The sequence below is a fragment of the Gymnoscopelus braueri genome (assembly GCF_963280865.1).
Source record: "Gymnoscopelus braueri genome assembly, chromosome: 19".
NCBI lineage: Eukaryota > Metazoa > Chordata > Actinopteri > Myctophiformes > Myctophidae > Gymnoscopelus > Gymnoscopelus braueri.
The window spans coordinates 673,930-688,115 of record NC_137621.1 but is presented as its reverse complement, the minus strand read 5'-3'; the positions used below and the strand labels follow the sequence as shown (position 1 = coordinate 688,115).

Sequence of the window (14,186 nt, the reverse complement as noted above, 5' to 3'; positions counted from 1 at the left end):
TATGTGTTTTGACTCCTCCCCTCAGCTGACTCAGCAGTTATGTGTTTTTAACTCCTCCCTCTAGCTGACTCAGCAGTTGCGTTTTTGACTCCTCCCACAGCTGACTCAGCAGTTATGTGTTTTTGACTCCTCCCCTCAGCTGACTCAGCAGTTATGTGTTTTTGACTCCTCCCCTCAGCTGACTCAGCAGTTATGTGTTTTTGACTCCTCCCACAGCTGACTCAGCAGTTATGTGTTTTTAACTCCTCCCTCTAGCTGACTCAGCAGTTGCGTTTTTGACTCCTCCCCAGCTGACTCAGCAGTTATGTGTTTTTGACTCCTCCCCTCAGCTGACTCAGCAGTTATGTGTTTTTGACTCCTCCCCTCAGCTGACTCAGCAGTTATGTGTTTTTGACTCCTCCCACAGCTGACTCAGCAGTTATGTGTTTTTAACTCCTCCCTCTAGCTGACTCAGCAGTTGTGTTTTTGACTCCTCCCACAGCTGACTCAGCAGTTAGATGATTTGAGGCGGGGCCGTCTGCAGATGCAGCCACAGCAGACCACGCCCGGCGGACAGGAGGGGGTGGAGCTACCGCTGGGCATGTCAGGTCCTGCAGCTCTAGAGCTGAGAAAACTGTACCAGGAACTACAGGTACACTAACACACACACACACACACACACACACACACACACACACACACACACACACAGGTTTTTACTTCCTGTGTATGAAATGTTCAAAGACCCAAACCACGCCTGTTACGCCTGTACAGAGCGTTCAGATATCTGGATATCTGAAGCTGTCGCTGACTGGAAATTACATTACATTACATTACATTACATTACATTACATTACATTACACTACATTACATTACATTACATTACATTACATTACACTCGCTTTTATGCAAAGAGACTTACAATAAGTGCATTCAACATAGGTAGGGAACAAAACTACTAATCACCAGAAGTCTGAAGTGCATTCTCTTCTAAAACAAGCAACTAAGAGTATACCTAGAGCTAAGGTAAAAGTGCAACATATCAGCTAACTGCTCAAAAAAATAAAGGGAACACATAACTAACACATCCTAGATCTCGATGAATGAAATATTCCAGTTGAAAATCTTTATTCATTACATAGTGGAATGCGTTGAGAACAAAACAACATAAGAATGATCAATGGAAATCGAAATCATTAACCCATTGAGGTCTGTATGCAGAATCATACTCAAAATAAAAGTGGAAAATCAGATCACAGGCTGATCCAACTTCTGTGTAAATTCCTCAAGACAATCCAACTTCTGTGTAAATTCCTCAAGACAATTCAAAATGAAGCTCAGTTGTGTGTGTGGCCTCCACGTGCCTGTATGCACTCCCTACAACGTCTGGGCATGCTCCTGATGAGACGACGTTCGATGTTCTCCTGAGGGATCTCCTCCCAGACCTGGATCAGGGCATCAGTCAACTCCTGGACAGTCTGTGGTGCGACGTGGCGTCGGTGGATGGAACGAGACATGATGTCCCAGAGGTGCTCGATTGGATTCAGGTCTGGGGAACGGGCAGGCCAGTCCATAGCATCAATGCCTTGGGGCATCAATGCCTTGGGGCGGCCATAGCTGAGTGGTTAGTGAGCCCGCCTAGGGAACCAGAGGCCCTGGTTGCCCCAGGTTCGATTCCAGGCTATCCCAGCATATGTGCCGATGATATGAAATTTGTCCCTGAGCAAGACTCTTAACCCCTGATTGCTCACAGGTTCTCATTGGAAACAAGACCGCAAGGACTTTCATGAACGACCTGTTAAAAGGAATTATCCTTATCCTATCCTTAGCCTTCGTCATGCAGGAACTGCTGACACACTCCAGCCACATGAAGCCGAGCATTGTCATGCATGAGAAGGAACCCAGGGCCCACTGCACCAGCATATGGTCTGACAATCAGTCTGAGGATCTCATCTCGGTACCTAATGGCATTCATGGTACCTCTGGCTAGCACATAGAGGTCTGTGCGGCCCTCCAAGGATATGCCTCCCCAGACCATCACTGACCCACCGCCAAACCGGTCATGCTGGAGGATGTTGCATGCAGCAGAACGTTCTCCACGGCGTCTCCAGACGTCTGTCACATGTGCTCAGTGTGAACCTGCTCTCATCCGTGAAGAGCCAATGGCGAATCTGCCAATCCTGGTGTTCTCTGGCAAACGCCAATCGGGCTGCACGGTGTTGGGCTGTGAGCACAGGCCCCACTTGTGGACGTCGGGCCCTCATACCACCCTCATGGAGTCTGTTTCTCACAGTTTGAGCAGAAACATGCACATTAGTGGCCTGCTGGAGGTCGTTTTATAGGGCTCTGGCAGTGCTCCTCCTGTTCCTCCTTGCACAAAGGACCAGATAGCGCTCCTGCTGCTGGGTTGTTGTCCTCCTACGGCCCCCTTCACGTCTCCTGGTGTACTGGCCTGTCTCCTGGTATCTCCTCCATGCTCTTGACACTGTGCTGGGAGACACAGCAAACCTTCTTGCCACAGTGCGCATCGATGTGCCATCCTGGAAGAGCTGCACTACCTGAGCAACTTCTGTGGGTTGCGGAAACCGCCTCATGCTGCCTCTAGTGGTGGGTGAGGGCACTGGCAAATCTCAAAAGTAACCAAAAATCAGCCAGAAAGGATGAGGACAGGGAAATGGTCTGTGGCACCACCTGCAGAACCATTCCTTTATAAGGGTTGGCTTGCAAATTGCGTCTCATTTCCACCTGTTGTCTGTTCCATTTGCACAACAGCAGGTGAAATTGATTCACAATCAGTGCTGCTTCCTAACTGGACAGGTTGATATCCCAGAAGTGTGATTGACTTGGAGTTACATTGTAATGGTTGTGTGTTCCCTTACATTTTTTGAGCAGTCTATATATATCTACTTTCTTAAACAGAAAATCAAATGAGCAAGGGCTAAAACAAACAATAAGTGTATCAAATAAACAAGATCCAATACAATAATAAAACAAGAGCTCGTACAACTATTTAACAACAAGTAGACAAGGCTAAGAGGAAGGGTAGTGTTTCCTGAAGAGGTGGGTTTTCAGCCTGAAATCATTCTGTATGCACGCCCTGCTACAGCCAATCAGAGCACAGGACAGGTGGACACGGGTGCTTGTTTGATCGTATAAACAAATTATATTTTTTGTAAACAGAAAGTCTGTCTGTCTGTCTGTCTGTCTGTCTGTCTGTCTGTCTGTCTGTCTGTCTGTCTGTCTGTCTCTCTGTCTGTCTCTCTGTATGTCTGTCTGTCTGTCTCTCTGTCTGTCTGTCTGTCTGTCTGTCTGTCTGTCTGTCTCTAGGAGAGGAATCATCATAACTTGTCTCTCTGTCTCCCTCTATAGGAGAGGAATGGTCATAACGTGGAGCAGAGCAGTAAACTGTCTCAGAACAAGGACGTGTTGAACAAAAGGAACATCCAGGTTACTGTGATGGACAAACGTATCGGAGACCTGAGAGACAGACTGAGCAAGAAGAGAGCTGAGGCACGCACACACACACACACACACACACACACACACACACACACACACACACACACACACACACACACACACACACGCACATAGACACACACACACACACACATAGACACACACACACACACACACACACACGCACACGCACATAAACACACACACACACACACACACACACACACACACACACACACACACGCACATAGACACACATCCAACAGTTCTTTAAACTTATAATTTAGCTTAGAAAATTGCAATAGAAAATAATAGCCAGCATATATATGTTGTCGGGCAGAAACCAGCTACGTCCAAAATATTAACTTTTCAGGAAATGAAAATTGAAACAACACAACATTACACAACATAACATAACACACAACACAACACAACACAACACTGTGACTTTATCATCACTTTACCCCAATAGGTGGAGTTAGGAGGTTTGTGCTAAAAGAAGCCTATATGTTGTTTGTTTATGAATTGATGAGTCACCTATATAAACCACAACATGGTGCTGTGTGTTAAAAGCAGCCTATATGTTGTTTATGAATGAATGATGAGTCACCTATATAAACCACAACATGGTGTAGTGTGTTAAAAGCAGCCTATATGTTGTTTATGAATGAATGATGAGTCACCTATATAAACCACAACATGGTGTAGTGTGTTAAAAGCAGCCTATATGTTGTTTATGAATGAATGATGAGTCACCTATATAAACCACAACATGGTGCTGTGTGCTAAAAGCAGCCTATATGTTGTTTATGAATGAATGATGAGTCACCTATATAAACCACAACATGGTGTAGTGTGTTAAAAGCAGCCTATATGTTGTTTATGAATGAATGATGAGTCACCTATATAAACCACAACATGGTGCTGTGTGCTAAAAGCAGCCTATATGTTGTTTATGAATGAATGATGAGTCACCTATATAAACCACAACATGGTGCTGTGTGCTTAAAGCAGCCTATATGTTGTTTATGAATGAATGATGAGTCACCTATATAAACCACAACATGGTGCTGTGTGTTAAAAGCAGCCTATATGTTGTTTATGAATGAATGATGAGTCACCTATATAAACCACAACATGGTGCTGTGTGTTAAAAGCAGCCTATATGTTGTTTGTTTATGAATGAATGATGAGTCACCTATATAAACCACAACATGGTGCTGTCTGTTAAATGCAGCCTATATGTTTATGAATGAATGATGAGTCACCTATATAAACCACAACATGGTGTAGTGTGTTAAAAGCAGCCTATATGTTGTTTGTTTATGAATGAATGATGAGTCACCTATATAAACCACAACATGGTGCTGTGTGTTAAAAGCAGCCTATATGTTGTTTATGAATGAATGATGAGTCACCTATATAAACCACAACATGGTGCTGTGTGTTAAAAGCAGCCTATATGTTGTTTATGAATGAATGATGAGTCACCTATATAAACCACAACATGGTGCTGTGTGCTAAAAGCAGCCTATATGTTGTTTATGAATGAATGATGAGTCACCTATATAAACCACAACATGGTGTAGTGTGCTAAAAGCAGCCTATATGTTGTTTGTTTATGAATGAATGATGAGTCACCTATATAAACCACAACATGGTGCTGTGTGCTAAAAGCAGCCTATATGTTGTTTATGAATGAATGATGAGTCACCTATATAAACCACAACATGGTGCTGTGTGTTAAAAGCAGCCTATATGTTGTTTATGAATGAATGATGAGTCACCTATATAAACCACAACATGGTGTAGTGTGCTTAAAGCAGCCTATATGTTGTTTATGAATGAATGATGAGTCACCTATATAAACCACAACATGGTGTAGTGTGTTAAAAGCAGCCTATATGTTGTTTGTTTATGAATGAATGATGAGTCACCTATATAAACCACAACATGGTGTAGTGTGCTAAAAGCAGCCTATATGTTGTTTGTTTATGAATGAATGATGAGTCACCTATATAAACCACAACATGGTGCTGTGTGTTAAAAGCAGCCTATATGTTGTTTATGAATGAATGATGAGTCACCTATATAAACCACAACATGGTGCTGTGTGTTAAAAGCAGCCTATATGTTGTTTATGAATGAATGATGAGTCACCTATATAAACCACAACATGGTGCTGTGTGCTTAAAGCAGCCTATATGTTGTTTATGAATGAATGATGAGTCACCTATATAAACCACAACATGGTGCTGTGTGTTAAAAGCAGCCTATATGTTGTTTATGAATGAATGATGAGTCACCTATATAAACCACAACATGGTGCTGTGTGTTAAAAGCAGCCTATATGTTGTTTATGAATGAATGATGAGTCACCTATATAAACCACAACATGGTGCTGTGTGCTTAAAGCAGCCTATATGTTGTTTATGAATGAATGATGAGTCACCTATATAAACCACAACATGGTGCTGTGTGTTAAAAGCAGCCTATATGTTGTTTATGAATGAATGATGAGTCACCTATATAAACCACAACATGGTGCTGTGTGTTAAAAGCAGCCTATATGTTGTTTATGAATGAATGATGAGTCACCTATATAAACCACAACATGGTGCTGTGTGGTTAAAGCAGCCTATATATTGTTTATGAATGAATGATGAGTCACCTATATAAACCACAACATGGTGCTGTGTGTTAAAAGCAGCCTATATGTTGTTTATGAATGAATGATGAGTCACCTATATAAACCACAACATGGTGCTGTGTGTTAAAAGCAGCCTATATGTTGTTTATGAATGAATGATGAGTCACCTATATAAACCACAACATGGTGCTGTGTGCTTAAAGCAGCCTATATGTTGTTTATGAATGAATGATGAGTCACCTATATAAACCACAACATGGTGCTGTGTGTTAAAAGCAGCCTATATGTTGTTTATGAATGAATGATGAGTCACCTATATAAACCACAACATGGTGCTGTGTGCTTAAAGCAGCCTATATGTTGTTTATGAATGAATGATGAGTCACCTATATAAACCACAACATGGTGCTGTGTGCTTAAAGCAGCCTATATGTTGTTTATGAATGAATGATGAGTCACCTATATAAACCACAACATGGTGCTGTGTGTTAAAAGCAGCCTATATGTTGTTTATGAATGAATGATGAGTCACCTATATAAACCACAACATGGTGCTGTGTGCTTAAAGCAGCCTATATGTTGTTTATGAATGAATGATGAGTCACCTATATAAACCACAACATGGTGCTGTGTGTTAAAAGCAGCCTATATGTTGTTTATGAATGAATGATGAGTCACCTATATAAACCACAACATGGTGCTGTGTGCTTAAAGCAGCCTATATGTTGTTTATGAATGAATGATGAGTCACCTATATAAACCACAACATGGTGCTGTGTGGTTAAAGCAGCCTATATATTGTTTATGAATGAATTGATGGTTCTGGGGCGGCAGTGGCTCAGAGTTAGTGTGGAAGTGTCCTTGAGCAAGACACTGAACCCATAATTGCTCCCGATGTGCAGGTTGGTGCCTTGCATGGTTTCCTCCTCCATCAGTGTGTGAATGTGTGTGAATGAATGTGTGAATGGGTGTGTGAATGGGTGAATGTGTGTGTGTGAATGAATGTGTGTGTGAATGTGTGTGTGAATGAATGTGTGAATGTGTGTGTGAATGTGTGTGTGAATGGGTGAATGTGTGTGTGTGAATGAATGTGTGTGTGAATGTGTGTGTGAATGAATGTGTGAATGTGTGTGTGAATGGGTGAATGTAATGCACAATCTATGTAAAGCACTTTGGATCAAAGCGCTATATAAATGCACCATTTACCATTTATTTACCATTTCTGTCTCCATGCAGCTGAGTCGTATGAATGGAGGAAGCCCCTCCCCCTCCCCCCAGCCCCCGCCCCACCCCCCCCACCCCAGCGGGGGCGTGTCGGGCCGCGTGGCCGCGGTGTGTCCTTACATCCAACTTCCTGCAGGGGGCAGCAGAACCCTCCCCATAGACCCTCCATGTAAAACCATCAGCACCGCTATGACTCACTCCAGGTCAAACTCAGGTCAGTGATGATTCATTATTATAGACTTATAGTTATTATTATAAAATATGTTTATTATGATGTTTATTCTGCCTCCAGTGGCTCCGACTGAGTTCTAATTTCCTGTCCTTCTATTTCCTCTTCCTGTCTGTTACTTCCTCTTCTCCTTCCCTTACGTGTCATTGGTGGTGGTGATGTCACTTCCTGTTTATTACTGTTGTGATTGTGAATGTTTGTGATGTCACGTTTGATGACATCGTTTGTGATGTCACGTTTGATGACATCGATTGTGATGTCACGTGTGATGACATCGTTTGTGATGTCACGTGTGATGACATCGTTGTGATGTCACGCTTGTTGTTCTTTTTGTGATGTCGTATTTTGGTCGCTGATGTCGTGGTTTCTGATTGGCTGCCGGCGTAATTGTGGGTGTGGCCTCTGCAGAGGTGGAGGGTTGTGTCAGGAAGCCTCCCAGCCAATGGAAAGTGTCAGATTTAGACATCGTCCTAACAGAGACCAATGAGAAGAGACCTAAAAAAACCTGTGAGTCTGTAGGAGGCGCTAGAGATACTAGTTAGTATTTAATCTCATAACACTATAGGGGGCGCTAGAGATACTAGTTAGTATTTAATCTCATAACACTATAGGGGGCGCTAGAGATACTAGTTAGTATTTAATCTCATAACACTATAGGGGGCGCTAGAGTTACTAGTTAGTAGTTCATCTCATAACACTATATGGGGCGCTAGAGTTACTAGTTAGTAGTTCATCTCATAACACTATAGGGGGCGCTAGAGAGACAGTCTAACCTTGTGGTGAGACAGCGCCGCTACTCGAGGTCTGTTAGAACGATGAACTGCATCTCTATGTAAAATACCGTCATTTCACTGATTAACTACTGAGGCTGTAGCGATTTCTTTTGTGTTCTAATAAACTGTCCCATTTCTTTAATTTATCCTTTTTAACTCTCTCAGTGCCACACAACGAGATATCCCGAGTTTTTTCTGAATGCCCTCAGTGCCAGAACGAAAAATCCAGAGTAAAATAATAATAATAATAATAATTGTATTTATTTATTTATTTTTTTGGAGAAAAAAAATTCAGAACCCAAGATATCATTATCTGAAGATTTTTAGCTCCATCCACTCCTTGTTTAACTTATAACTGAAAAAGAATGTATCTAGCTTCCTAAGCACTTTTTTTTTACTTAAAAAAAAAAAAAAAAAAATTGCTGGCACAGTATGAACATATTTTTTTATTTCATTGGCACTGAGAGAGTTAATGTCCCATATCTATCTATCTATCTATCTATCTATCTATCTATCTATCTATCTATCTATCTATCTATCTATCTATCTATCTATCTATCTATCTATCTGTCATCTTGATATACTACCCACAATATACTATAATATTCTCCATCAGTGTGTCAAAAGTTCTAACATCTGAGATCTAAAGTTTAAGTGGTCGCATGGTATATACGTCACGGACGCATCCCTTGAGGTTTTCAATACCCAGATACGTTTGTGTCTCATGTATCTTTTTTGTAGGCTATTTATTTTGTACAATTATCCAAACAGCATCTTGCAAGACTATTTGTATATTAATACTATCCTGGAGTATTCACTAAGTTGTTGAAAATGTCGGGATATGATCACTCCTCCATTTAGTTGGGTTATTTCCCCAACTTACATTCAGGCAAGTTAATACAACAACGGTAAACCCACACGTTTTAATTTGTCATGTACCGTCGGAGCTCCACGGTAGGTAGAAAATTAATATAAGCCTGTGAGATGTTCAAAATATAGACATGAACAAAGTCAGTCGGGATTTGGATGAGAATTCCCCTGTTCAAAGTCGGCGCTCGTAAAGTGATGTCACTGAAATGCGACTACTTTTCTGTCTGCCGTCTACCCTCTGCTGTGTTAACATTATGGGTAAGCCATTATAGTGGCAAATTAATTGTGAAATACATCAACTATTAAGAAAACAAGAAGATATGTTGACAAAGACATACATTTGGAAACATACTGTATTTTTATTTAAATCAATATCGTCTCCAGTTAATGTAGGATCATTTTAAAAGTAGGCTAACTCTCATATCCTCTCATAGGGAATGCATTGGCAGCTGCAGTTCATCGTTCTAACGGACCTCGAGTAGCGGCGCTGTCTCAAAAGTGGGCGTGTAATTTGTAGTTCCCGTGTGTCTCTATTGTACAGAAGTAGCTCCGCCCTCAGCAGGTTGACATAGGAAGTAGCTCCGCCCTCAGCAGGTTGACATAGGAAGTAGCTCCGCCCTCAGCAGGTTGACATAGGAAGTAGCTCCGCCCTCAGCAGGTTGACATAGGAACATACTCTGCATTATAATAGTAATAATAATGATTATTATTATTATTATCATTACTCTGCGTAAGGAACAAATCCACATGAAGGAAGGTCCAAATCGTTGTAGTGTTGGAAAGTGTTGGAGTTGACAGACTGGAAGTCCCGCGTGGCCAGACTGTTAGTACACAATATTCAAATGTTTCCGGTCATACAGTCTGGGACTCGGAAGCTCTGATCATGATTACAATACAAACCGGATGTGAAGCCTCCTCCCCACTTCCGTTTCGTCTTTACAGTCGCGCAAATTTATCCAAATATAAATCAAAATCATATAAGTATATTTAACTTGATGCTTAGCAGAATTGGAAATTAAAAATTTAAATGTAAAGATATTTTAAAATATATTTTTGTGAACGGAAGTGCCAGCTTTCCTCTCTCGGATTTCAGGAGGTGTAGTTCTAGACTCTATATAACATTCAGGAGGTGTAGTTCTAGACTCTATATAACATTCAGGAGGTGTAGTTCTAGACTCTATATAACATTCAGGAGGTGTAGTTCTAGACTCTATATAACATTCAGGAGGTGTAGTTCCAGACTCTATATAACATTCAGGAGGTGTAGTTCCAGACTCTATATAACATTCAGGAGGTGTAGTTCCAGACTCTATATAACATTCAGGAGGTGTAGTTCCAGACTCTATATAACATTCAGGAGGTGTAGTTCTAGACTCTATATAACATTCAGGAGGTGTAGTTCCAGACTCTATATAACATTCAGGAGGTGTAGTTCCAGACTCTATATAACATTCAGGAGGTGTAGTTCCAGACTCTATATAACATTCAGGAGGTGTAGTTCCAGACTCTATATAACATTCAGGAGGTGTAGTTCCAGACTCTATATAACATTCAGGAGGTGTAGTTCTAGACTCTATATAACATTCAGGAGGTGTAGTTCCAGACTCTATATAACATTCAGGAGGTGTAGTTCCAGACTCTATATAACATTCAGGAGGTGTAGTTCCAGACTCTATATAACATTCAGGAGGTGTAGTTCTAGACTCAATATAACATTCAGGAGGTGTAGTTCTAGACTCTATATAACAGGAGGTGTAGTTCTAGACTCTATATAACAGGAGGTGTAGTTCTAGACTCTATATAACAGGAGGTGTAGTTCTAGACTCTATATAACAGGAGGTGTAGTTCTAGACTACATAACAGGAGGTGTAGTTCTAGACTCTATATAACAGGAGGTGTAGTTCTAGACTCTATATAACAGGAGGTGTAGTTCTAGACTCTATATAACAGGAGGTGTAGTTCTAGACTCTATATAACAGGAGGTGTAGTTCTAGACTACATAACAGGAGGTGTAGTTCTAGACTCTATATAACAGGAGGTGTAGTTCTAGACTCTATATAACAGGAGGTGTAGTTCTAGACTACATAACAGGAGGTGTAGTTCTAGACTCTATATAACAGGAGGTGTAGTTCTAGACTACATAACAGGAGGTGTAGTTCTAGACTCTATATAACAGGAGGTGTAGTTCTAGACTCTACATAACAGGAGGTGAACATGAAGGTTCCAGACTAGGAGACAACCTGTCTCTGAAGACAAGCTGTAAGTCTGAAGGAGTCTGACCCCTGACCCCCAGACTGAAATGTTTAAAGTGTCATGATGAGAGTAAATTAACGTTTATTTTAATGTGAGGATGAGTGCATGTTGAGTCCATCATCCCCACATGTAACATTACATGTAACACACATGTAACACACATGTAACACACATGTAACATTACATGTTACGCACATGTAAAACACATGTAAAACACATGTAAAACACATGTAAAACACATGTAACATTACATGTTACACACATGTTACACACATGTTACACACATGTAACACACATGTTACACATATGTAACACATATGTAACATTACATGTTACACCCATGTAACATTACATGTTACACACATGCAACAGTGTGCATTGATGAGCTCACAGTTCATCCATCATGTGTACAGCTAGCATGAACCTTCTGAACACTAAACTACTGTTTAACACAGAGTTTAGACTAAATGACTGAACACTAAACTACTGTTTAACACAGAGTTTAGACTAAATGACTGAACACTAAACTACTGTTTAACACAGAGTTTAGACTAAATGACTGAACACTAAACTACTGTTTAACACAGAGTTTAGACTAAATGACTGAACACTAAACTACTGTTTAACACAGAGTTTAGACTAAATGACTGAACACTAAACTACTGTTTAACACAGAGTTTAGACTAAATGACTGAACACTAAACTACTGTTTAACACAGAGTTTAGACTAAATGACTGAACACTAAACTACTGTTTAACACAGAGTTTAGACTAAATGACTGAACACTAAACTACTATTTAACACAGAGTTTAGACTAAATGACTGAACACTAAACTACTGTTTAACACAGAGTTTAGACTAAATGACTGAACACTAAACTACTGTTTAACACAGAGTTTAGACTAAATGACTGAACACTAAACTACTGTTTAACACAGAGTTTAGACTAAATGACTGCTAGTCTCCCTGCTTTACTGTCATGTTGGTTGATTTCAGTGTTTATTCTTAAATACATGTGTTTTGTACAACTTCAACTCTCAAACAACTCTTACATCTGTCCTCCCCTGTTGTTAGACATGTTATTACGTGTACGGACTGGCCTACAAGTGGGCGTGCCTTCAGATCAGGAAGCAGGCCGCGCTTTACCCAATCAAATGTAGTGGGCGGGATTTACTGTCTGCTCTCGCTTCCCACTGAAAACAAACCGAAACTCATTTAACAATAGCGTCCTCGGAGCAGACAAAACCACGGAAAGATTTACATTTTAACTTGCTCATTCATCATAGAAACAAGTGGGCTTATAACTAAAACGATCCATGTTCTCTGGGAGAAGTGGTGTTAGTGTTCCTTCAGTGTAGAAATATTGTTAGCGGGAATGAAAACCGGAAGTGGAGCGCTGAGGGCAGACCAAAAACCCCGGTTTCCTTGCGCACGGGTGCTCCATTTAGCTCCCCCCAGAGCCAAGTGAAAGAGTAAAAAACAGCAGAGGGCGCTGTTTTTCCTTTTTATTTGGCGATGGGTTCCCAGATTGCCAATGTACAAGCTCACAATGCATCACGATGTGACACGTTGTGGGCTTGTAGATCTGTTATTGTCACTGTCGTACAATGAATAATCAAATAGATCTTCAGTGGTTAAGAGGCAGAGCTACTGTCAGAGCTTTATAAGTTAATTGGTTAATTTACACTTTACACCACAAGGTGAAGTCAACCATTGGTGCTTTGAACAGGCTCTATGCAAAACACTCTATAGTAATGATTACTATCACAATATAGAGCTATTTAACACTGTTACTGAACAAACACTGTATAGTAATGATTACTATCACAATATAGATCTATTTAACACTGTTACTGAACAAACACTCTATAGTAATGATTACTATCAAAATATAGAGCTATTTAACACTGTTACTGAACAAACACTCTATAGTAATGATTACTATCACAATATAGAGCTATTTAACACTGTTACTGAACAAACACTCTATAGTAATGATTACTATCACAATATAGAGCTATTTAACACTGTAACTGAAAAAACACTCTATAGTAATGATTACTATCACAATATAGAGCTATTTAACACTGTTACTGAACAAACACTCTATAGTAATGATTACTATCACAATATAGAGCTATTTAACACTGTTACTGAACAAACACTCTATAGTAATGATTACTATCACAATATAGAGCTATTTAACACTGTTACTGAACAGACTATTTAGCACTTATTTGAACAAAACTGGACTCAAACTAAACTACATAGAAATGCATCATGGGTCATTTAGAGGTCATTCCATAGCTTGGGAAATGTGCTTGATTTTTGATGTAATGGGAAGTTATTCATTATTATTATTATTATTATTATGAATAACTTGAGTGAATTATTACGAATTCATTTTTACCGTTTTTAAAAACCCTATTTTTTCAATAGGGCTTTAAATGATGAATTCATGAAGTGTTTTTTTGTAAGTTTGTGTCTGGAACGGGTTTTGAACCATTGGTTCTCAAAGTGTGGTCCGGGGACCCGTAGGGCAGAGTCCTGCACGGGTCCAATTTTGAGAACCCGCGCCCGCCCCGCCCGTCAATACTCAGATCCGTAGACCGACCCGTCACCCGTGATTATTTCAAAATACGAACCAGACCCGCCCCGCCCGTCAAATAAACGACCTGTTGTCCGCCCGTTTACCCGTGTAAAATGTAAATCCTATTGAAAAGTGTGTTGAAAAAGATAGCAGCTTC

At 40.4% G+C, this 14,186-nt stretch overlaps 1 protein-coding gene across 1 annotated transcript in view; it reads left to right on the top strand.

Moving 5' to 3' along the window:
* The window catches only part of LOC308074135 (apoptosis-stimulating of p53 protein 1-like), a 168,162-nt gene that overhangs the window by 62,846 nt on the left and 91,130 nt on the right, over positions 1–14,186 (top strand). Inside the window, 3 exon segments of the mRNA XM_080413467.1 lie at positions 482–631; positions 3,350–3,490; positions 7,326–7,527. Of these exon segments, the coding sequence (XP_080269593.1) occupies positions 482–631; positions 3,350–3,490; positions 7,326–7,527 (493 nt within the window).